General features: G+C 48.3%; 2 protein-coding genes across 5 annotated transcripts in view; one reads left to right on the top strand and one right to left on the bottom strand.

Moving 5' to 3' along the window:
- Positions 1-3,349, bottom strand: part of SLC4A3 (solute carrier family 4 member 3) — a 33,262-nt gene extending 29,913 nt beyond the window's left edge. The window contains exon 1 of one of the 3 annotated variants that reach the window (XM_021526270.3): positions 3,236-3,349. The gene's annotated coding sequence lies outside the window, so the exon portion shown is untranslated. The other 2 variants (XM_085585036.1, XM_021526271.2) reach the window with 2 other exon arrangements.
- Positions 3,350-3,564: 215 nt separating this feature from the next.
- On the top strand, positions 3,565-22,774 carry STK11IP (serine/threonine kinase 11 interacting protein). 2 transcript variants are annotated; one of them, XR_002465067.3, is made up of 24 exons: positions 3,565-3,736; positions 3,834-4,036; positions 6,077-6,151; positions 6,376-6,471; positions 7,379-7,486; positions 7,694-7,765; positions 8,684-8,813; positions 8,983-9,086; positions 9,885-9,974; positions 10,943-10,984; positions 11,486-11,653; positions 11,957-12,038; positions 12,144-12,512; positions 12,695-12,885; positions 13,863-13,973; positions 14,707-14,902; positions 16,306-16,797; positions 18,280-18,395; positions 18,583-18,680; positions 18,930-19,040; positions 19,285-19,369; positions 19,838-19,920; positions 21,429-21,655; positions 21,938-22,774. XR_002465067.3 is itself a non-coding variant. In XM_021526269.3 (24 exons), exons 1-24 carry the CDS (start codon positions 3,682-3,684, stop codon positions 22,076-22,078), a joined length of 3,513 nt encoding a protein of 1,170 aa, XP_021381944.3. In that variant the 5' UTR covers positions 3,565-3,681; the 3' UTR covers positions 22,079-22,774. The 2 variants fall into 2 exon arrangements, 1 of the variants encoding a protein (XP_021381944.3); XM_021526269.3 differs by having other exon boundaries at positions 18,862-19,040.
- The last annotated feature ends 1,792 nt before the right edge of the window (positions 22,775-24,566 follow it).

The raw sequence follows: 24,566 nt of genomic DNA, 5'->3' as shown, positions 1-24,566 counted from the left end.
CAGGCCATCCCTTTTGTAGGATTCATCATAGAGAAAAGGTTAATACATGTCTTTTTTTAACTTTCTTTTTTTTTTCTTTTTTTTGTTGTTTTTTTTTGCATAAATTCAAGAAAAGGGTATAATTCCATGAAAACAAATAGCAATACTTTTGAAACTGAAGGCAGGGAACATTTTATTCCAGTGGGAAAAGCTGGCAGGGGAACCTCACTTTGCAGGGCCATAGCATCACCACTGTTAAAGAAAGGATTGAACATTTTTAAGGAACAGAACATGCACAGCTACAGAGTAACTGCAAAAACATGTTGCAAGGACTATAACTTAGGGGGTAAAAAGATAATGGAGCTTTGGACAGCAGCTCCTATAGAGGCAGAATCCCTAAGACTTAGCAAAATGGTAAAGGTAATTTAACAAAATAAATGCTAATGCTCAGCTTCACCTCTGTGCCACTAACATGCCTTGTGGGGCCTTTGAAGTAAACTAAAACTATTAGCAGGGTTGTGAAGCAATGTGCTTTGTTTCAGGTCAACCTCAAGCATGTCTGAAGCAAGGAGGAGGCTCCAGGGGCATTTTGTGCTCTGGAAGGGAAGAAACCCAAATCCTGGAGAACTACTGGGTGCAAAATATATTCTATTAACATCAGCTTTCTAAGATGTTATACTGAGTTTAAAACTAAAGCCCGACTGCCTAAACAAAGTTAAAAGGGAAGGAAAATCCAGCACTGAGTCTTTCTTTACTCATCATAGCAGCACATTCAGAATTATGCTGAAGCCATCACTCTAATGAGGCTGAACAGCTAAAAGCCAGACAGCTGTAGTAGCAGTAAGAGGGCCCTGGGGACTTGCTTTGAAATTTCAGAGGGACTGGGCCTTCCATCAATGCCCCACTCACCACCCTGTGAAAGCAGGATGTGATGTGTGGGCATCTCAAGCTGGCAGGCCTTGGGGCCCAACTGTTAGAAGGTTCTGATGCTGTAGGGTCGAGAGAAGGGGTGAGGGTGAGAGGTGTGTTCTCCTATTCTAAACCTACCAGCTCTCCTGCTCCTGAAGAATGGAAAGCTCACAGCCTGCAAGCACTGCTGCTCCCCTTCGGCACATTCACGGCTGTCCACGGCCACTAGAGGCCACCTGCCCCTTACTTTGTGCCACCTCTGGAGGAAGGTGGGATGGAAACCTACGGGATCCTGCCTGGTGTTTCTACCACCCTCAACAAATGGAGTTCAGAGAAGAGCAAAATTTTGCCAGTGGGCCAGAGGATTGATTTATAAGGAAAGGTTAGGAGCTAATTTTATCTAGCACAATATGGGATGACTAAGATGGGGATGGAACAAACCAGCAGTCTGGAAAGATCTCAAGGGTGCAAAACACAACTAAAGATTATTTTTTTGTCAGGCAGCCCTTCATAAAGAGACTTTAGAATAGGTTAAAATTTAAAATGGAAACGTAAAAGGAGTATCAAGCAGAATTCTGCTAATAAGAATCATGCTGAAGTGCCCAGCCTGCTGGCATCACTGCCTGGGTTGCCGTAAGAACATAAGATAAAATGGGAAACTAAAAAAACAAACACCACTAAAGAAAAGCAAATTACTGATACCTTCATCCTACTGTATCTCCTGGTTATGGGGAGTACGTGATTCAGCATTCCCACTAGAAGTAATTTTCAGTAATAGAAGCGTCATGCCAGCAGGCCAGATTCAAAGGGAGGCCAGAAAAATCCACAGCCTGCCAAACTGTGTGCACTCACACATCCCCGCTCTCTCCACAAGCACATCAGTAAACAGAACTGGCTCACAAAAATCACCATACATTGTACTGACCATCTAGGCTTAACGGATTCTGAAGGAAAGTGAGCAGGCATGTCCCTGCAATGCTGGCAGCTACAGCATTTCCCACATGTTGCTCACAGGGACTCCAGCGGGGCTCCCCCTCATCCCCAAAGGCTGCTTCACAGTGCCAGTGCTTCCCTGTTTTGCTGAGAAAAATGCAATTTGGCACATCTTTGAGGGCCCAGGCAAGCAGTTCACACTGTCCCTTTGCAACAAAGATGAGTCAGTGATGCTACAGGCAGGCTGCCCCAGCTCCGTGGGCAAGCGGCAGCATGGAGACAGCCTTCAGGTCCCACATCCATCTCCGCAGCTCTTCCTTAATTTCTTGGCCATTGGCTGAGAATAATTTAGCCGTGGAGTGTCTAGACTAGGAGTGGATGTTAAGATAAGGATAAAGCCACAGGGGCAAAGCTGGTTTGAGGACAGGGGAGGAGAAGGGACTCTGGCTGATAGACACAGATGGGAAGAGCTCACAAAGGAGAAGGATTAGAGACCTTGGAAGATTTTCCTGGGAAGAAATACTGATGTGCGCGTCCATGGAGAAAAGGAGCAGGAGGGGTACTGCTGCATACATCAAAGCATTTGGATGCTACTGTGACACTCACAGCCTCAAAGCCAAACGAAACAGGAGTGGGCTGCGCTGCCCCTACCTCTCCTCTGTCATGGCCGAGGAACAAGACACACGTACCAGAATGAAAAGGCAGCACAGAAGACAGTAAACACACAAAGTTTTGTGGCATGAAGGTTTTAACCTGTGGATCTCTCTCACATGGCTATGTTTAAATTTGTATTATTACACAAACACTTTAGAAGGCTTAAATATTTCAATGAATCCTATACTCCACTGAACTACCCTGGATGAACCATCACAGCCATTCACTCCTGAAGCACAGTCTGTTCCGTGACTCTCCCTCACAACAGGCCCTTAGGGTACCACACGGGACGGAGCCTGCATGATCCACAGACACATAAACGAACACACGGAACAAAATTCACTCCAGAACGAAGTGCCGACAGCAGACAGTAACAATGAGCCACCCCTCCACTGGACGTACGGACGGCTCTGACAGACACACGTACAGTCGGGGAAGGAAAGGGACACAGACAGCCACGGGGGTCACTGCACCACGTCCGTGCCGTGCCTTGCAAGCCCGTACGGCGCGGAGCGCGGGACTGCTCCAAGCCGCGCCGCAACCAGCCCCGAGCACCGCGCTGCGTGCTGTGCCGTGCCCCTGCCATGCACCGTGCCATGCCATGCACCATGCCCCGCACCGGCAGCCACCCGCACCGCGCCACGCACCGTGCAGCACCGGAGCGCTCCGCAGACGGGCCGGGGCAGGGCAGCCAGGCGGAGCTGCTGCAGCCTGGGCAGCAGCGCAGGGACAACCCACCCCCCCGCCCTCCGGCCCGTACCTCGCACCGCCGGAGCAGGAGAGCCGCCCGCCGCCGCGCCGCGCCGCGCCCCGGCCCCGCCGCCGCGCTCCGCCCGACACGTGCCGTGCCGTGCCGTGCCGCGCCGCGCTGGCGGCGGGCGGCGCTGCTCCCCGGCCTCCCGCCGGCCCGGCCCGCTCCGCGCCGACCGCCGCCGCTGCCGGGCCTCCGCCGCTTACCGGGGGGGCTGCGGGGCGGCGGCGCGGGGCGGCGGCGGGGCGGGGGCCGGGGGGCGAGGGCCCCGCCGAGCGGGAGGGGGACGCTGGGGCGGGCTCCATGGCAACCGGATGTGAGCGGCGGCCGCCTCGCTGGTGCGGCGGAAGGGCGCGCCTCGGCGGTAACGCGGAAGAGCGGCGGAGCGGCGGCGGGACCGGCCGTGCCGGGCCGTGCCGAACCGGGCCGGGCTCGCCTCGGCCTCCTCGCTGCAGATGGCGGCGGCGGAGACGCTGGTGCACGGCCTGGCGCGGCTGCTGCAGGACGCCGGTGAGCGGCGGCCGCCGCGGGCCTCGCTGGCCGGGTCGTGTCAGTGCCCCCGGTGTGCGGACGCTCACGGCCTCCCCGTCCTTTCCCTTTCCTGCAGGGGACCTCGTCCTGGACGGCTCCAGCACGCTGACGCTGCTCACCTCCACCCTGCAGCACCTCACGCAGGTCTTCGAACAGCACCTGGGCTCCCGCAACCAGAACCGCGGCTTCGTGGCGCTGCCCTCGCACCCCGCCGAGACAGCCGCCATCCTCCAGGCGCAGTTCCTCTTCGACGTCCTGCAGAAGACTCACTCTCTGAAGGTCCGTACAGCGGGGCCGGGGTGCTGCAGGGCCGGCCAGTGGAGGGGGCAGGCACGGCTTCAGAGCAGCCTCCTCTGGTGCCCATTGTCCCCGTGTGACGTGCAGGCTCCGTGGGTCAGAGGGTTCTCCCAGCGCTCCTGCGTGGAGTCGTTGCTTAGCACGATAGTCTATAGCTGCTTACCTAGGATCAGCCGTGCAACTCAGTGGAAAGTTTCTCAGAGTTAAAAATGGGGGCAGCAGGTGTTAATGAAGTTCTGACCTTGGTAGGGTGTTGTCATTGTTGGGGAAATGATTATTTCCTCAAGGGCTCGAGCAATTCAGGCAGTATGTGGCATCTGAGCACAGCTGAGTGCTCCCAAAGTGATGATTGATGTGCCCAAGGCCGCGGAGCCAGGGAACTTGAGCAGAGGGGTCAGATGTTCTACGCACCGAGGCTGCTGCTTACTTCGGCAGCCTGAGCAGTGCTTCTGGTTGATCATTTTCACAGCACAGGATATTTCTAGTAATGTATCCTCATTAATTTTAACAATAAATAGGCTGTTGTAAAGAAGCTGTAGTAAAAATAAAACTGCAGATCAAGAAATTCTTCAGAGAGGTTTTTGGAAGGTGGCATATGCAGTGATGCTGCACATGATTCTACTCTGCACTGAGACATGCTGGGTGGGTAGAAGAGGTGAAAGGAGCCTGGAAGAGGAAGAGGCATTAGCAGCTGGTTTGGGTTCTAGACTGGGGCTCAAAAGGTATTGAGGCTGAGCACTAGACTCTGTGATGTCTTTAAAAATGTGTTTTCCCTCTAAGAGTGGAGAAGTATCAGAATGCTATTGGGAGGATTTTGTAAGAGTGTAGTGAGTGAGGAGATTAGAGTGTGGCTCTGAGTCTGTGGAGAAACATGGATCTCCCGGCCAGAGGAGGCAGGGAGGGACACTGCAATCAGAAGGATGTTGTGGTAAGTGCTCCTGTTCACTAGAAAATGTGTTCCCTCTGCAACCAGCCTCTAAAGAAGGGGAAGCTGCCCATTGGTGTCTGGTAACTGGTTTACTTGGAAAAGCAAATACTTTATATCAGCCTGACAGATTTTTAAGACAGTGGAGGGAGAGGAGATGATCAAGACACACAGCAAGAATGGCATCTGAAATAAACTTTGCTAGAACTGGTCATTAGAGCTTGCGAGTGCAAGCTCCCATTACAAATGCTCTTGTTCAATGTGCAGCATTAGTGCTGGCAGGCAGTGGGCAGTGATTCATTCCTGGCAGGGCTGTAGCTGTGGAAGCAGTAGTGGTGATGAGGCCTTAGGATGTCTGTTCTGCATCTGATGAGTCACTTCTATGTGAGTGTATATGTAACTGGCAGAGATGGTCTTTCTAGTTGTACTTTGCTGTCTACAGTAGAAGTGGTAACTACTTCATTACTCACTTTCAATAGCAGCCAGAAATACTGTTTATGCACTGTCCGTAGAAAGCATTAGAGGGTGGTTTTAATAGGCTGCTTTATGGTACATGAACACAGCCTAACTGCCCTGTGCTGAAAGGGCCTGTGGCTGCACTACGGAATACAAAGTGGAGGTTTGCAGCCACTTCAGTCTAACACTAACAGTGCCTTGGAAACCATTGTATCTGCTTGTGATTTGCCTTATTTGGCCTCTTGTGGTGAAATACACATGCACATCTTCCACCAGAGTGCTAGTTCTACTCAGTTGCTTGATAAACATACCTCAGCAGTTAGTTTTGTCTTTATTAGATTTTCTGGTTGTAGCTGATGAGGAATCCAGCTGTCAGACCTCCCAGTGGTGCTGAAAGTAATGTAGCCATGTGGGCAGGGGAGATGAAGAGGAGCTCTTTGGGCTGGCAGACCACACTTGCTAATGTACTATTCTCTGTGACCTCTATGGTACTATGGATCTGGGGAGACAGTGCCACTACCAGCACTGGGAGAGGTCTTATAAGGGATTACCCGAGCTGGAGGGACAGCCCATTCAGTTGCTGCATTAGGTAGGTAGTAATGTAGGACAAATCAATGAGACTTCTATTCTCATTTCTCCAGCTTGTTCATGTTCCAAACTGTGTTTTGCAATCTGCTGTGAAGATCTTCCCTTTCAAGTCCCTCCGGCATCTGGAAGTAAGTATACATGGCAGGAGTGGTTTTGAGTCTTGCTGTTCGGGTTTTCTTGGCTAGTTTTGTGGTTGCAGAATGCCTCTACTAAAAACTGGGTAGGCTTTTGTGGCTTCCCTGAAAGGCTAAGAGTCAACTCCTGCAATATTTGCTTGGGATAAAACTTGGATCTGCTCCACCACTGTAATAGTTTGATGTCTGTTGTTCTTACTTTCTCATCACTGCTGCAGTTGAGGTCTGTCCCTCCACACTGCCTCCGGGGACTGCGATTTGTCTATTCTCAGCTGGAATCTCTAACCTGCTGCAAATGTATCAGTACACTGGAGGTGAGTGTCTCTACAAAGCTCATGGAGTAAATTACAAGAGAAAGGTTGTCTTGATCCTATAGCTCTTTACACAGGGAAGATGTAGGAGACAGTGTTAGCCCTTCTATTCATTCATGTTTTGTATGGCTTCATCTCCCTTCTTCTGTCAAAGCAGTTTTGAAGGATTCTCTGCTTGCCAAGCACATGTGCTCTGTAATTTTCTCTTTAGCTGCTTGAGAATTTCTGGTTCTAGGCAACATTTGTGTCAGCTAGGTCTGACAGCTCTGTGTATCTGGCTGTTTCCACATTCAAGGCCTGCAGCTGGTCAGGGTTTATTTCATTGTACCTCAGCAGCCTTTTTAGAGCTTATTGCCAGAGGAAATGCTGTGCTTCAGTGTCTTACCTGCACTGCTGCCCAGCAATCTGAGACATGAAGGCAAGCTCTAGCCATGAAGAACTGAGTAGCGTGTTCTGTGCTGGCCATGGGCCTCTGGGCTTCTCTCTGGGATGTAGAAGCAGACACCCACTGGACAACAGGGGCTGATGGTAGGGAGTGCTTGCAGAACTTTTATTATCTGTCAGGATACAAGTATCTTGCTTTTGTTTGAGGGAGGCCTGAAAATGATTTTGTTAGCATGAATCTTTGTGCTTAGTGTTCTGAGCCTAAGAAATCTAACACATTAGGTTAACTATTGCCACTTCAGAGTAGGAAACAAAAGCATCTCCTTTCTTTCTAAATATCTGGCCATGGGATTCCCACCACCTCCAAATACTTGAATTAGGGGCATCAAAGTCACTGCCTCTCTAAGCAAGACAAGGTCTGTAAAGCACAGTATGTCAGCCGCCTTCTAGACTGTTTTCCTGTGTTCATCTGCTTTTACTGTAACAGCTAGTACTCACCAAGGTATGGCTCCTCTCTTCCTCCTAGGAAATAATTTCAGCATGCGGTGGAGATCTGAGCTGTGCTCTCCCATGGTTGGAACTGCAGACTGTGAACTTCGGCTATAACTCAATCACTGCCTTGGATGACTCACTGGTGAGTGGGGCATCCTTCCTGCATGGCTGCAGAGAAGAGAGGAGATGATCACAGCCAAGAGCCAGGCCTTCTGTTACCGATGCTGCTAGCTCTGGGTGGGAGGAAGCAGGCAATGATAATTTTGCTGGCCTCTCCCAGCAGGAGAGGCTTTTCATGCTATAACAGAGACAGTTGTAGGATCTGATCTAGTATCTTTTTGTCCCTCAGCAATTACTGAATGCTCTGAGGATCTTGGATTTGAGTCACAACAAGATCCAGGATTGTGAACACTACTTAACGGTGAGTATTTTGGGCTGACCAGCAGAGTTTCCTCCTATACAGAGGATACTGCTAAAATTCCATAATCATTGACATCGCATTTCTGCTAGGTGAGGTATAATAAAAGAAATCACAGATGTGGTGTGGCTTAGAATTAGTGCTTGCAGCCTGGAAACCATTGTCCTGTATGTGCAGTCCGAGTGCCACTGAGGCAGAGAAGGCAGCATTTCTCGCCTCTAAGACAGAGTTAGCTCTAGTTGTCACTTGGCAGTCCAGCATATCTGAGTGGTAAATGTGCTGATACACACAGGATACTCTGTGTGTACAGCCCCTCACAGGGTGGGCACTCCACTGTGGCCAGGACTTTGCTGTAATCTATGCAGCAGGTGAGAATTATGTAGCCAGGCATGGGGCTGTAGAAGCTTACTGTTCAGTTTGTTCAAGCTGCCAGTAGCATTTACTTCTTGCTCTCAGAAATCAGTCAGTTACTCTAGAAAAGGAATAGTCCATCACAATGGCACTTAAGTTTCTGGGGAACAGCAGTGAAATCCATGCTTTGCTGGGCTCAATCTGCTTCTTTGAAGGAAAGCTATGAAACAAATTTCCATGGAGTTGGTGGGGCTCACCATGTATCATTCCCCATCATCTTTACAAAGGTACGAAAGGGGCTTTTTTGGTAGTTCACTCCTTTTGCTGATGCAGGATGTCCAGTCCTATCCTATTGTGTAAAACAGTCAGATGATGCTGAGTGCCCCTAAATAAACCACTCCCAATGTGAACATTGAACTCTTCCTGCAGAAGCAGTCTAAAGAAACTCACTTGTTGGTTGACCTTGTTGGGATGAAAAAAATGGTAGAAGCTAGTGTTCTGCCTTGAGTTCAGGGCCAGGCTTTGAGATAAGGCCCCAACTGATCCAATGCTGCTCTTGTCTCTGAACAGACCCTTACAGAGCTAGAATACCTCAATCTGGCATACAACTTCCTATCCAAGGTGCCAAACCTTGGCATCTTCAGCCGATCCAAGCTGGTGACTCTGATCCTGCGCAACAATGAGCTCGACAGCATTAATGGTGAGCCCACAAGGGAGAAGCATTTCTGAGTTTGAAGCCTTCCGGTCATTCTTGAGAGCGGACAGAACTTGAAATCTTGGGCACAACTAATTTTACTAGGGTTTGCTTTTGGGGAAGGTTCCTAAGTTATGTTGTCTGGCATGCTGATGGCTTCTTGCTTTGTTCACAGGGGTGGAACAGCTTGTGAATCTGCAACACCTGGATGTGGCCTATAACCTGCTGCTGGAACATGCCCAGCTGGCACCATTGTCCACTCTGCACTATTTAAAAAAAGTAAGCATAGCGCCTGATGGGTTGGTGAATTAGGGATTTCATGGTCAGGGTGTGCAAGATGGAAACTTTGTGGTAACCAGAGAGTTTTGAAAGATAAGTTCAACTCTTCAGCATTTAATTTTATTGCAGGAAACTGATAGGGGAGCCTTACACAGACAGCTGTCTTTTAGCCTTCATTTTTAGTGGCCCTTCCTAAGCTAACCATTTTTTATATATTCATCCCCACTTCCTTGCTTATCCTTTCTGATTTTAATATTGTCAAGTTCAGTAAAGATCCTCCCATAATGCTGTTGTGGATTTGTGTGTTCAGAGAAGTCTGAAGGAGCACGGCAGTCACTATAGTGCTTGTGAAGGAAGATCATAGAATCAGAGGGTGGTTTCAGTTGGTAGGGACCTCAAAGATCTAGTTCCAACCCTCCTGCCATGGGCAGGGACACACCTCCCACTAGACTAGGTTGCTCAAAGCTGCATCCAGTCTGGCCTTGAACACCTCCAGTAATGGGACATCTACAGCTTCTCTGGGCCTACAAAAGACTGTTCTTTCAACACTTCTCAGAGTTAGTACTGAAAAAGCTCATAATGATTTAGGTCATGAGTAGGAGGCACTTTAATCTGCTTCTCTATTTGCTGAACTAATTTCAAGAAGCATTTTAAAAGCCTAGTCCTCTCCTGGCTTGATAACTGTTCCACTGCAAGGATATTTCTTGAAGCAGAGAGAAAGACTGGAGCCTGCAGGCAGGATAGACTGGGGTAGAGAATATTGCTTCTAGTAACAACTTGTCTGTTTCCCTCACCCAGCTGCATTTGGAGGGAAACCCGATATGGTTCCATCAAAATCACCGATCTGCAGCCCTTGTCCATGTGTCTCCCAGGGCAGCCTTCTCCAATGTGAGTATTAGCCACTCTGCCCCTTCTGTTGAAGGCATAGGGTGTTCTAACATTCAGGGCAAATGAGGGAAATGAGGGAAAAGAAACTTGCAGTTTTATTCCAGCTGTGTTGTGGTTTAACCTTAAATTTTTACATGATGTGCTGGCCAGCACAGAGTTGAATACTGATCTCAGGTTTGCAACACCTCAAAACTTCTTCAGTTTTGCTCACTGATGGAGCTTTACTCTGTTCATGCTAGATAGTAACGATGTAGCTGGACTGTGCAAAGCAGGAATTCACAGTCTTTGCCCACCTTACCAAAACAAAGTATGTGCTACAGCAGCCATGGCCACCTCTTTGTCTCCTTCACTCTGTTCTCAGTCAGGTGTCCTTACTGTTCCCTTACACTCCAGTGCTAAAGTCAGTTCTTGGTAATCTGATTTCAAATAAAGAAGCCAGCAAAGCCAGTGTTCTGGCAATTTAGCAAAATGAACTTACTTGCTAAGGGTCAAAGGTGTTCCAGAGCTGGTCTGCCCTTCATGTTAGTGGCAAATGGCTAGATTCATTGTCTTCAAACTGCATCTTGGAAAAAGTTTCCCTGAGCTGAAATTACTGGAAGCTGTGTGGAGTCAGGCTAGAAGTAGGATACAGGCTTTGAGGTGAAAGTGAGTACCTTTCAAAACAATTTGAGGTGTTATAGAATAATCCATTGTATCTCTTCCGTGAACTGTCTTGGATACGTTTCTGGAAGTTCTGAAGTCTGTAAACAGGAAAACCACAACAGTCCCTTCTGGCCTTTTATGCTGTTAGGTCAGGTAGCTACAACTAAAGGAGTGGTGGATAGGCAGGAACAGGGTTGTTTCTTTGCAGTTTTTTTGCCAGGGATCCCACCCTTGGGTGGCCTGAAGGGAAGTAGGAGTCAGCAGAAGTTGTCCTGAGTATGTGCCAGCCAAATGGAATCTGACTGCAAATGGGTCTCTAATTACAGTTCTTCTTGGACGGGGAGCCACTCTCTTCCTCAGACCTAATGGTAAGTATAATTGTTAAAAACTGATCTTACTGGCTTTGGGACTGGGAACTCTGACAGGTTTTTGTGTTGTCATGTGTCCTATTAAATCTTTATGGCCTACCTTGACTTTGACACAGATAATTTTGTCTCAGTTCACGCTGATCCCTAATAATTGTTGGAACTGGCCAGTGTAATTTATTCTGGCTTTTGTAGCCTTGCAGGACTTGGAGCCTTGCCTGTTTCCTCTTCAGGTACTGTATGGTACTTGACACTTGCACTACATGTCAGCAAAATAGTTATCAGTTTCCCATCTGCTATTTTTAAGAAAGGCAGAGAATGAGGTAAATGAGAGTGGTTGTGATAAACAATCCAATCAATCAGGCAAGATCTGTTGTCAGTGTTTTGACTGAGATGGTGAAAGCTTGGGGTGAGGAGCAGGAAAGTTGTCAGCCTGAGTTGTGGCTTGGTTACCTTATCTGTCCTTTGCACTGAGCTGGAAATACTCTATTTTCCTTGCTTTAGCACCTTCCACGACTTGTGCAAAGTGTGTCCCAGTCCATCCACACTTCTACCTCAGAGAAGACTGCACTGGACCGCAGTGCACTGGAGAGTTCCTGTGCTGCAGACTTCAGCGACAGTCAGTCCCCATCAGAGAATGTGGCCGTCAGGGTCCCTCGAAAGAAAAGCAAGGTCTGGGACTGACATAGCTTCTTAGCCATGTAGCTGGCATGTTGGGTGAAGGGGATGCCTTGACATGAAAGCCTTCTGCAGTGAGATGTGGTCTGGTACTGACTGCGTGGTTAGTGAGCCTCTACACTGTTGTGTGTTAGGAAGGGGCTTTAAAATTAATCTTCATATACCCTCACAAGTGTTTCCAGGTGTGTCCCTACACTGTAACAGCTATAAACCCTTCAGCTTGGCAGAGCGCCTCACCAGGTGCTGTTTTCATTGTTCTAGTTTCTCACAACTACTTTTATCCTGTTTTTTTTCCAGGGAAAAGTCAAAGTGCGCAGAGCAAGTATTTCAGAGCCAAGTGACACAGAACATGAGCCACAGGCATTACCCCTCTCTGCTGGTGAGGCTTGTCGTTTTCCTTAATAACATAGCAGCTAAACTGCCCACAGTAAGAGTGCTCTGGCCTGGTGACTACCTTCATACTTCCCCAGTTTTCTTTTTGCAGGTCTGGTCCTAGAGCATCAGAAGGAGATGAAGCGCTTGGCCAGCTTCAGGGATCGCTTTGGTGCTGACTGGCTGCAGTACAAGAGACACCTGGAGGAGCATGACCAAGCGCCCGTCATGTCCCGCAGCCGTTCTGCAGATGAGATCACAGGCAGGCCTGCTGCAGTGAACTTGCAGAGTGAGAGCTCTGACCCAGAGCAAGGAAAGCCCCAGGTATCCCAGGAAGAAAGATCCTCCCCTCCTTCGGATGACACTGCAAAGGAGGAAGAGCCTGAAGTACAGCTGGATGAGCCTATGGAAGGAGAACAGGGGGGAGAAGAGGAGGCAGATGAGCTAATGCTTGGAGAGGAAGAAGAGGAGAAGGTAGAAGGTAAACAGGTCCTTTCACTGCTGCTTTTAAGGGTTTGGATTACAACAAAATAGATTAATCAATGTGATTTGTCTCTGAATCTGTATCATGATGCCTAGTATTGTGGGAATACTAAGGACTTGTGTCCAGCAGGATTGAAGGCCTGCTGCCTGTACTGACCTGTACTGTGTTTTATTTGGCAGTGGACCTGTGCCAGCCAGTGCTGGTGAGCCAAATAGAAGGTGAAGGGGACCCAGAGCCAGACTGGATCTTCCTGCGAGTCACAGCTAAGCATGTGATTGAGGTGGAACTGAAGGCTGCCAGAGTCCTCCACAAGCTGGAACTGAAATGCCTAAAGAATGTGGAGACCTCTGAGTTGACCTGGAAGAGGATGGTGAGTTACACTTTTCTGTGAGCTTTTATCATCTTACTCCCTGTGTATGGCAGCATTCTGGAGTTGGGCTCCCGTTGAGAATCCTGCGGGTGTTTTCCTAGCTCCTACAAAGCCTGATTGAGCATTCCTTCAACCCAATGCACATGTATCTAGTGGCATCTGTATTGCTTAGACTACCTGAAGTAGGGTAGCAGAAGCCATCACCAAATCTCCAAAACTGGAAATTTAAAGCCAATGGCTGGACTTGTTTTAGTGTGGAGGAATGAGAGACTTCTCAAGAGGAACTTAAATGAAATGGAGATAACCTTCCTATCCATTCCTTGCTGGGTTATCACCCTGGCCTTGGAGTACTCTTTGTGGATTGCATTGTTTCTAGAGCAGCACAGAGCCTTGTATGATGTTTAAAAAGCTCCTGGCAGCTGAGTGGGCAGTTTGCCATCTGCTCTAGGTGCACACTTTAGCATTACCAGCCCTATTTAGCTTTTGTGGTTCTTTAGAAAGGGAGTTTGGAAATCCCCTTTTCCTTGTGGTAAGATTTTAACATTCAGTCTCTATACAGACATATTCACAGGTTTCTCTAATTCTTTTTTCTCTAAAAGCTCCAACTCATTTTTAAATCCTGCCCTTGTGCCTTTTTGAATGTTTGTGGTTTGATATTCTTCTGAAATACCTTCTTGAAAAAGGTGTTTTGTTCAAAATGCTTTGTTCTAGGCCTTGAGAATTATTGTTTTAAGTTTCAAATACTCATGCGATTTTGCAAGTACTCAGTGCAAGTCTTGCCAGCACTTACTAGCTTTATACTTGTTTATTTATTTCTGCCCATTTTACCAGACTCCCAAATGCTATCAGCTGTGGAGCGATGCTTAGGATGCACTAAATTAAGTGCTTGTATGGCCACGTTTCAGCTGTTTGCAAGCAAATGTGGTCTGTGAAAGCTTCTCCCTCATCCTAGAAAGGGTGTTTTCTGTCTCCTGCAGGACCTGGAGCGAGTTTTCCCTGTCCTCACGTTGCACTTCAGCTACATTCGCAAGGACCGGCAGAAGCGCAGATATGTGGTGCTTGACGACTGCCCCGAGCAGTGTCTGCAGGTGGGGAGGCTTGGGGAGGGGGCAGTGTTACTGCAGGACACTGAATTCTTCCAGCCAGCATAGGGCTGCTGTTCTCAGAGTACGTGAGCACCTGCTGCCCGTGTCTGGCTTGTTGGGATTTCTTCTTTGCACAGATGACCTGTGGAGGGCCCTGTGAGCGTGGCCATGGGCAGTGGAGCTCCTGTAGCATAAACGTTGTTCTCAAGGAGAGAGTCTTGCAGTTTTCTCCCTCTTGGGATGAAAAGTTTGCAGTCAAGCTAGTGATCATTACTTGTGCACATGCAATGTCATGTTTTGTGGGTGCTGAGTGATGTGCTGGCCTGTGCTTGGTCCTCTGAACAGTGAATGTCAGTGCTATGTCCACACAGCTGCTGTAGGGACTCTGGCCTCTAATTCAGTCCTTTCTCTCAAGATACTACTTAAGTACATTTAAACAAGTTGTTAGAGACAAGACACAAATAGATAGGACCTTTGAGATCAGAGTTCCAGAGGGAGCCTGTCAGTATGTAGCTCTCAGGCACAGACCTGCAAAAACCAGTTGCCTTGGTCTACTGCAGTGAAGCTCCATGCCCTTGACAAGTCTTGCACAGCTGGGAAATGTTCTTGCACCCCTTGCACTCTGAAGTGCTATAGTGAGGCATGTGAAAAGACTTGCTGGTGTCAGAAGCTTGATTTTCATTAGGACAGTCATAGCTACCTGATAGCATCCTTTTCCCTGTGCTGCTATTTGTAGTGTATCCTTGAAGTGTTGTCCCCAGCTGTTGAGGAGAATCGGCAAAATCAGGACCAAGAGAAGGGATGCATGAAGCTCCAGTGCCTGAAATGCAAGCAGGAGTTTTCACAGTCCCTGCCACCCTGGCATCAAGGTTCCTATTCTTCAGAGCTTGGAGACACCAAAATCCTGGAGACTCTAGTTGCCTCAGATCAAGGTAGGCTGTAGTGCCCAGAAGAAGGATGTTTGCTAATTAATGCCCAGGCAGACTTCCAGAGTGGCAGCTGTGGTGCAGAGCATGGAATGTATAGGAGATGTGTTGTCTGTACTGGAATTTAAAACCTATTGTGGGATGAACTCTCACTTGGCCTACTTGGACTGGGAAAAGTCTGCCTTGTTTCCTAGCAGGAATAAACCACTGGTTTAAGGTTACGCAAACAGCGCTCCTGTTCTGGGTGGCCTGGGGGAACAGAAGGGTGCTGGAAACTGAAGTCTGGGAGAGGACTTAAAGGTCATGTAGTCAGTTCTGCCACAGAGACTTTATTTGTTCTGAAGAGCTTTTGCTAATGGTAGCTTCCAGGGAATCTGCATCAGTATTTCAGGTGAAACTGGCTGTTAGACATCAGAAAAACAACCAGAACCCTAGTCTAAGTCTCTGTGTCTGTGATCTTAAGCCCACTCTTGCTACCACTTCAGAGGAGCAATTTATTCCTTTCTTTGTACTTGAGGGCCATTTTTCCCCCCTGTCAGCTTTTCCTGGTTTCTGTCCTCTAGACTAAATAAGCTTAACTCTCTAGATAATTTACTTGTCAGTCATATCTCATACATTCAGTTTCTTGCCAGTCTTTGTACTTTTTCCCATTTGTCCACATTTTTCTTTGGCTGTTTAAAACTAGATGTGGTATTTCAGATGAGATGTGGCTAGTCCTGAGTAGGCATCTTCTGATTGCTGTGTTTTTTGAAGCTCAGTTTATATTTGAAGTGGGGAGTGCCATAGCTGAAAAAATGCTGTTTGACAAAGTATCCTGGGATTGAAGTACTGCAGTAAACACAGAACTGCTGTCCTGGTTGCAGCACTTTTCTCCACTCTAGGATACTTTCTTCTCCCTGCCATAATAATGGGAATCCCATGATTCAGCTGGGAGTCTGTTCTGTTGTGGGTGAAAGGAGCAACAGGAATCAGTGTCAGAAGGGATGAGGACAGCTGGGGAAGGGACACAGTGTGCTGGGGATGGAGGTGGCTAAGGAAGATTGGACTGACTGGTCATGAGCTTGGGCTTCCAAGATTATGTGAGCACTTGCAGATGTGAAGTGGAGGAAAGTCATGAGACAAAGCCCTGATACAGTTTCAGTTGCAACCACAGCACACACTGGGCACCCTAAATCTGAGCAGAACTATTTCATGTGGCACTGATCCAGAATTTCTGGTTGATTTGTGAGGGGAGGTATATAGGATATGCTTCTGAACAAATTGCTCAACAAGCTGCTCAAGTCAGACTGTAACTATTCTCTACTTTGAAAAGGGAGGGTTTGTGGTTTGCAGAGGAGGCGGGGGGAAGTAAAATCCTGCTAGGGAGAACTGTTCTGGCTTTTCTTTACACCTGACAAAATCTTTCACAGGTCCTGCAGCAGCTGGTAAGCCCATAGCCTGTCCCAGTTGTTCCAGTGACCATGTGGTCATTCTGCCTTCAGAGGAGTGCTCCAGCACACCTCTGCCACCTGGTGCCGACAGCACGAGTGAGGACCTGTCAGACTCTGTGCTGGAGGGAGGCAGCCAGCAGGAGGGCCCAGAGGAAACATCTGTCCTGGCCAGCGAGAGCAGGAAGTTCTACATTGGTGGGGAGGACAGCTCGGAGATAGACACCAGCAACAGCGCCAGGAGCCCAGAGCCGAGCGCCGAGCCTGACAGCGCTCTTCATCCCGCCTGCCACGGGTCAGAGCGCGGCCCTGGGAAGGAGCAGGGCGTGAAGAGCCAGCACTTGTCCCTCTGCCACACGGACACCAACGGGGGCAGCCTGATGGGAAGCTACCATTACAGTGGTTCTCGGGGACCCACTCCTTCCACGCTCTCTCTGAACTCTGAGTCCGAGGAAACGTGGAATCTCAGTCCTTGTGAGTATGAGGAAGCTGTGCAGGGTTTAGAGGTGTTGAGAGCTTGTTGCTGGTTTTATCACTGGTGCTTGCAAGGTACACTTCCTCCTGTTTAATGGGGAAGGGGGACATCAAGTATAAGCAGCCATAAACGTGGTTCTTATGAGCAGAGATTTTCATTCCCCTCTTTGTTAAATCCTCATGCCTGAAGGTTAGGAAAAATGAGTCAGTTCCTAATACCTATTATTGCTTAGACTCTGAGTAATAGGGTCTTGTTCTGGAAGCTGCATTGCTCAGTTATGGACACACTGGGTTCCTGTGGCATCCGTGAGCTGCCAGCTGGAGCATTACCTTTGGAGAATAGTATGCACAATTCCCCTGTATTTATTCTTTGGCTTAAGTGCAGTGTGAGTTGCAGTGCTTGTAGGAGGCTCTGCTTTGTGGTTCTAGAGTTGCTTGTGCTTTCCTCACTTTTTTTGTGAGCTTCAGATAACAAAACCTGCTCAAGAGAGACTGCATGCTGGCTGTGTGAGAGCTGTCATGCAAGACAGGAGATCCACAAATGATTTTTCTGAAGGACCTTGAATTTCTGATGTAGCAGACTGCCTTTGCTTGGGTATCAGCTTATGATTTACAGAATAACAAGTTGGAAAGGAGCTGTGAAGGTTATCTGTTCTAGCCCAGCAAGTGACTCTACTGCAGCTGAGTGTAGTTCTGACTTACAGCCTATTGTTTTCTTGATCTGTAGAGGTCTCCCCCAGTCCTTCAAGACTGCTGTACCTCAGAAGACGAGTCAGTGTAGAATCACAGTTTTAAGGTTGCTATGTTCAGTCTTATACAGTCAAAGTATGAGAAATAAAGCAGTCTCTTTTCTGGGGTCAAATTGTGAGGTCCCAGTCTAAAACTGAGCCTATGGAAAATTCCTGGTGAGGAGTAGTTGATTAGTGTAGCATTTCTGGTGGAGAGCAGGCTTTGCTGGGAAGTGTGAACTCTTGGGCAGTACTGTGGCTGTTGTATAAATTTTTTGGCTATACAATTTCATGACAAACCTAATTATACTCTTTAGCAGTTTTATTTGTGTCTTCCTTAGGCCCCTTTAACCTTGCCATGGTCAAAGTCAGTTAAAAAGTTGACCTGAGCTGACACCAGCTGAAATAAGAAATATCTTTCTGGCTTTGTGATAAAGAATTGTCCTCCTGCCAAATCCAGAAGCAAAGTAGTGTCCTTCTGTGACTAAACAGCCAAGCACAGTTTGAATTTGGCTTAGACCAAAGCTTTGTATATGTGGAAAAAAAAAGCAAGTGTTGGAGCAATTAATTCCTCTTTTATCTCCACATGGAGACCTGTGGCCTGTAAAGCCCACAGGTTTGGCCCTTTGTCTTGAGGAGAGACTGATGGAAGCAGGCGTGCAGAGGGGGTGGCACTGCAGCCCTGGTGCTGTGTGATTGCTCGGGCAGCCCCTGGTCAGTGCCCAGAGTCACTGCTGCCCTTTTCTCTCCTCAGCTGTGAACAGCGTCCTGAACGTGAGGGACTTCCGCTCAGTGGATCACCGCCTGAAGCTGTACCTGGACATGGAAGTTTTTGAGGAGAATGCTGAGGAGTTCCAGTGCTTCCTCAAGGTGAGCTCTCACAGCACCACTCTTCTGCTGTCCCTCTTGCCACCCTGTGAGTTCTGCACTGAGGTGGCATCTCAGAGACTCTGGGATGTGAAGGGAGCTGAAGTGTCTTTGAGTCTGGCCTTTCTGTCAGGGGGGATGAGCTGTCAAGGGGCAGGTCAGAACTATGACCCACCTCTGTGTGCTCTAGGTGGTCATGGTGAAGTTTGGCCGGCCAGGAGAGTTCCTCTCAATCCTGGTTGCTTCTGATCTCAAGATTTATGTTCTGGAAGTCACTGGAGCTATCAGGTGAGGACCGTGCAGCAAGTCTGTGAGTGATGGGTAGTGCCAGCCTGTGCTAGCCTTGCTGCCCTTACCGTGGTGGGGTGGTGACATGCACAGGCTCTTCTGGCAAACCCCCTGCTGCAGCCTGATGTGGGAGAGGAGATGGGGCAGCCTGCTGCAGCTGAGGGCTGTGCTCTGTGATTAGGGGACAACCTGCAGACTGGCTGAAGAAGAATGACTCTCACTACCTGTCTGATATTTCTCATCTGGAAGTGGGACTCTGCCACCAGACCTTGCGAATGGAGTTTGAGAACCCAAAAACTTCCTACAATCTGCTGATCCGGAGCCAAAGCTGCTGTGACCAGTTCCTGCAGACCTTGACAGGTAAGAGTAGGGCTGTAGGGGCGTGGGGAAGAGGATTTGAAAGATTTGATTTTGGGGAACTATCAGGACATATGTTGGATATATGTTGGAAATAGACTTCTTGACAGGTCATTAAAAAAGCTGGGAGAGAATCTCACTGCCATCATAACTTGGAACCTCTCTGAACAGTAGAGAAGTGTCCTGAACTGTTACATACTGCCCTTGGGTTTGCAATAAAAGAAACCTGCCTTCTCCCCCTCTTTAGATCTCATGCAAGAACTGCCTGCTAAGCACAGGAGTAAGGTGAAGGAAATCCCCATTGTGGAAATGAATCCCCAACATTGGCTATGGTAAGAGCCTGTGAGAGGTTTGGATTTCAGGTAGAAAGGGATGTCTGCTTGTCCAGCAGATCCTGGAAGCATGGTGCTGTAAACAGGGTAGCACAGAAGGAGGCACTACTGGAGTTGCAGCCAGGCCTGTGTTAGTGGTTTAAGGCAGCTGTCTCAAGTGCCTGCTGCACAGAGGGTGAACAGGCAAAGGGCTGTCAGGGGCTGAGCCAGGTGGGGCAACTTCAGCTCTTGTGGAGGAGCCGGGGTATAATGGAGGGAGAAAAAGTGGGAGGCACAGGGCAGCCTTCTTACTTGCAAGACACATTTGGCTCCTGGCTGGCAAGGTGGTAGTCAGAGGACCCAGGAGAGGGAGGACTTTGCATTATCTGAAGAGATATGGGTTCTTCCCTTCCCCAAGAGGACTGGGAACAGTAGCTAGTAGCAAACCTAGAGTGCTTCCTTACCAGCCCACTGTTGTATCTCCTCCAGGCCTCTGCTGGACTCCAAGACCACTGATTCTCAAGCTGCAGATGACACTTGTTTCTTCTACCTGCTAGCATACCTCATCCAAGGTACAGGAGATTTCAGTAGCCAGATGTCCCACACATTGTGCTGTCTGCTTACATGCTTGTGATTTTAGTGTACAGTTTGAGGGAAAAGAGCTGTGCCCTTTTTCCACCAGTGAAATAGGGTGGGGGCATGAGTGAGGGTTCTTGTGTAGTTTTGGGTTGTGTGGAATAGCAGCATACTTCTGTACATCCAGATAATCTCTCAGTCCTTTTCTACATGGATTTCTAGGCTCTAGGGAGCAGCTGGTCTTGCATACCAGTTTTGGTGACAGCTTGAGAAGCTAGAGATTATCTGAGGGCTGGATCATTGCCCTGATTTGAGGGAAAGATGAGGAGTCATAAAAACAGATTGTTTGTGTGAGTTGCTGAAAGGCTCCTTCATTTGGGAAAACAGTAGGTGTGCAGAACCTGAGATGATAGTACAGGAGGAGCCTGCTGGAGCCCCTCAAGTTTTGTTCCAGGCCTTGCTGAGGGACGGGTGTATTAAACTTGGGGTTTGAGTCTTCAGTGAACAATTCCAGCGCCGTCATAGCTTGAGACACTGTAGAAAACAACCTAGCTCTTAATCACATTCTGACCAATTTGCTAAGCTTTTGCACCCCTGGTCGCCATTGACCACTGGGGAGATATAGGAGTGTGAGGATCAGAAGGAATCTGTGGGAAGTATATATCTTGCTGTCCTCATGCTGAACAAATAGTATGTGAGAGGGAGAACTTACAGTGCATTTTTCTTACTCTACAGTTTTTTCCTCTTTTAGAGTATGGTGCCCAAAACTGGACACAGTTCAGCTGAGATCTCATTACCAAGTAGACAGGATTAATTAAACATCCCCTTTCTGACAGTCCTACTAATTCCCAAGAGTGAGATGTGATGAGAAGAGCAACATACTGCTACATCAGCTTGTGATCCCCTGTGACCTCAGCCAGTTTTGCTAATGGTGCCCATTACTGTGCATCTAACTTATTCCCAAATTCTCGTGCTTTTAATTTGCATCCACTGAAATAGCTGGATTATATTTATGTTCCCTAAAGTTTATCAAAACTACTTTATTTCCTGTCATATTTATGATGCATCCCAACTTGGTATTAAACTTTATATGTGTGCTCTCTGTTCCACCCATCAGATATCTGCAGCCAGACAAATTCAGGCCTGCCAAAAAAGGCAGGCTTTGAGCTGCAGCTGTCAAATTTTAACTAGGGAGTAGTAAAATTAAGAGGTCAAAGGACTCAAGGGACTTCTCCTGACTCACTTGAGGGCATGGGCTAGACAAGCCTTGCTGGGCAGTGGTCTTTCACGTGCATGCTCCTGAAACAAGCTTGGATAAGCTGATCAAGCCCAGCCACATTTCAGTACCCTGGTCCCCTCTTGAGTCAGAAAGCTGGATAAAGTCGTTCACCCAAGTTCCCGCTGCTGTAAAGGATTTCCCTAGGGAAGGAATGGAGAGCAAAGCTGGTTCTATGGTGACTCAGGCTCTCAGCAAAGCCTTTCTTATTCCCTCATATCCTTTTAGGGGCATCTGCGTTTCCTGTGACCCTGCTGAGTACCCGAAGCATGCTATTTCTGCTGGAAGAGAATCACCAGTGGCAGGTGCAGCCCTCTTTGGATGAAGACCATGAAGCAGAAATGCCTCCTAGGAGCAACATCCAGTTGAAGGAGAAGCAGCCAATCACCAGTATTAGCAGTATCATAACCTATCGCCTCTGTCCTTGTGATATCAAGCTGATGCTTTACGATGAGGTAACCAGGAGCGGTCATGGGGTCAGCATACTGGGGGCTGACTGTGCTCAGATCCTGTTCCTGCAAGAATGACTTGGGGCTGTCATCTCCCGTCCTAACCTAGGGCGGGGGAGCACAGTGGGAAGTCATGCAGGGGACTCTCAACTGCTGGCAGCAGAGAGGGAGGAGGTCACAGGGGAATTAGGAGGAGACGGCAGCTGTGCTGGGGGATGGTGGCTCAGGGCTGACTGGTGCCTGGAGGCCAGTCTGCTCATTCACCTCTCTACCTTTCCTCCCTGCCAGGTACTGAAGCTAGAGAGCACTTGGCACATCCGCACAGAGTGCCCTGAGCTCCTGGTAGAGCTGGTGGAGTGGATCCGTGGGCCCTGGGAGGAGATGTTCTCAATCGAGCTCCAGAAGACTGTGTATGAGGCGCTGGAGTGAGCCTGGTGGCTGGAGCAGGCGGGACTTGGAGTCAAGTGCTGCTGTGCCAGCAGTGGTGCACAAGTGTCTCCCATTCCCATCTGACCTTGCTGTCCTGTGGCCTCTGCTTTCCACTCTACTCTTGCCCCTGGCCCCTTCTGGTGAGTAAGAGGGGAGCACATGGTGGTTCAGACTGCACAGTCATTTATTTGCACTGGACTGGCCACTGAAGAAGGTTGAGAGTGTTCCTTGTATGAGTGTGTAAGCTACCCAAAGGCAGTCAGGTGCCTTTTCTGGCAGATGCATTTGCTGCTTTCTTAGCTGTTTCAGGACAGCTAGCATTATATGCTGATGATTTTTTTTTCCTCTCCCTCCTTCTTGTCCGTGGTTTCCCTAAAGCTACCTGCTTCAAACCAGAACCTGATTGCACAAGGGGATGAAGCATGTTGTACACAACCCCACAGAGAGCCCTCACCTCTCTGCCTGATGGGGCATGGCTCAGTTTGCTGCTGTAGTCTTTCACTGTCACTAGGAGGAATGAGCCTCGAGGTTCTCAGCACATAAATGTGTTGCTCATTATTTAGGGGTCAGGACCTTGATCGGCACCAGCAAGTATAACCAAGGCTTAGGCTTTTTCTGAGAAGTCCAAAAGCAAGAGTCTATTTTAACATGAGTTTTACTATTTTCTATTATAATAAAAGTTTATATTTATTGTCATGTTTTCCTTGTTTCATTCTTTTGCAGTGCTGTAATGTCTTTCTAAGGGCTTCCATACTAGCTTTGCTGCTGCCTCAAGGGTTCCCTAACATCTTACCAGATTCAGGCCATTCTCTCTGTCCTGTTCAGTGTGGATGTGAATGAGCTGCTAGGCTAATCTTTTCCACCTTCCTGGCTTCCAAGCAGCAACAAAGGATCAAGTTCTAAACAGGATTAGACTGACACCAGGTACAGGTTGTGGTGTTCTCCATTGGCAGTTGCCTTTAGGTGGGCATCCTGTGGCCTTTCAGGCCCAGCACTCTGCTTAGTGGCTGTACAGGCCCTCAGAGGCTTGCCTCTCTCAGGAGCTGTTATTGGTGTGGCTGGGGAGGTGAGAGTGCCTGCCTCTAGGTTCTTGGAGGCTTTACCTTGTCTCAACCTCTCTACAGTGTTAAATGCAGCTCAAAAAATGCTGCCGCCTGGCCAGGGCTTTGCTAATGTCATAGTCTCTGTCCCTGCCCAGTGAAGAGCAAAGATAGTGTGTGATGTTTTGATGCAATTGAAGCTCCCTGTGGGGGTGGGCAGAAATGGACCTGTTACATTAGGTGCTGATAGGTGGGATCTGATACCCTTTACTGATGGTAGCTTTTCCCAGAACCGCATCTCTTTTTTCCTATGAATGTTCAGTCTGCAGCTTCAGGGCAAGTTTTCTGACTGTTAGTGACAAACCCATATTTTATGTCAATGTGATCTTGATTTTTATAAAGACGTGCATTTGACATTCAGTGACCTGATGTCTCTTTTCTTTGGATATTGAATATGGCAGCTATTCACAGTAGTCTCTATACACTAAACTTTACACATGCCCAAAATCGGTGTCAGTGGCTTCAGTGTCTGTTGTCGAGAAAACAGCGGGGACTTGGCCCCACTGCATCCTGCTGCTTCTCTGAAAAGATGCAATAAAGTTTCCCTTCCTGCTTAAACCCATCTATGCCATCTTTATAGCCTTAAGAGAGCAAGAAGTTCAGTTTCCATCCTGGATCTGAAGGCCACTCTTTCTTGGGGTCACTGTACTATTGGACATTCTTCTGTCACTTCAGAGGCAGTTGAGTTGCTGAAGGCCCACAGTGGCCAACATTTTTATCTAGCCTTCTATAGACTTGATAAGATCTGTACTGTCTGGAGGCAATGTCACAGTTCATCCCACTTTCTCCCCTCTTCCTCAATCAGCATATGGCTGCTGCTCTCTGTTCCTTTGGGGATCTCAGATCTTAAGTGGGAGTGAGCTCAGTCCCCAGCTTTGTCTGGGGGAAGGACTCTGAGAGAGTTGAGCCAGTAAACACCAGTAGGATTTTGTCTTCATCTTGCCATTTAAGGAGCTTGTGTAAGTTCTGCCTTCACCTTCTATAGCTGTGTTTTTCACAAAGGGCAAGAGTCAAATTTGGAGTTACTGGACCAGCTCGTTGGTGTCTCTTCTGCTCAAGCTGATTCCCTGAGAAAACTCATCCCTGGAACTTGCTTTTCTGATCCTAGCCAAGCTACACCTTCGCTGCTCCAGTATCTGGGTATGTGTTGAGGGGCCTGACAATGTGTTGAGGGGCCTGGCAGTGTGGACTGCCAGAACCAAAGATTTTGGTTGTGTGCCTGCCCACAGCTCTTGTCAAGCTCTTCCTGCTTTTTATTTCAGAGGTGACAACTCATTTACTTCTCTTCTTTGCCTTGGCTGTGGTGGTCTGTGCTCCCAGCTCAGCACCAGCCAAGATCTTGGTCCCGTTAACAGGACCCTGCTTTTCTGCATTCCTTTGGCTGCTGC

This window comes from Lonchura striata, chromosome 7, assembly GCF_050655825.1.
Source record: "Lonchura striata isolate lonStrDom1 chromosome 7, ASM5065582v1, whole genome shotgun sequence".
Taxonomy (NCBI): Eukaryota; Metazoa; Chordata; class Aves; order Passeriformes; family Estrildidae; genus Lonchura; species Lonchura striata.
Note: the sequence above shows the minus strand (reverse complement) of the source record. Positions and strands in the feature narration are given on the sequence as shown.

Bases quoted from the DNA above. Each gene is read 5' to 3' on its own strand.
- STK11IP (XM_021526269.3), top strand. From the start codon at position 3,682: ATGGCGGCGGCGGAGACGCTGGTGCACGGCCTGGCGCGGCTGCTGCAG. The intron at 7,766-8,683 runs GTGAGTATTTTG...GTCTCTGAACAG, and splicing joins ATTGTGAACACTACTTAACG to ACCCTTACAGAGCTAGAATA. The intron at 18,396-18,582 runs GTGAGCTCTCAC...TGTGTGCTCTAG, and splicing joins AGTTCCAGTGCTTCCTCAAG to GTGGTCATGGTGAAGTTTGG.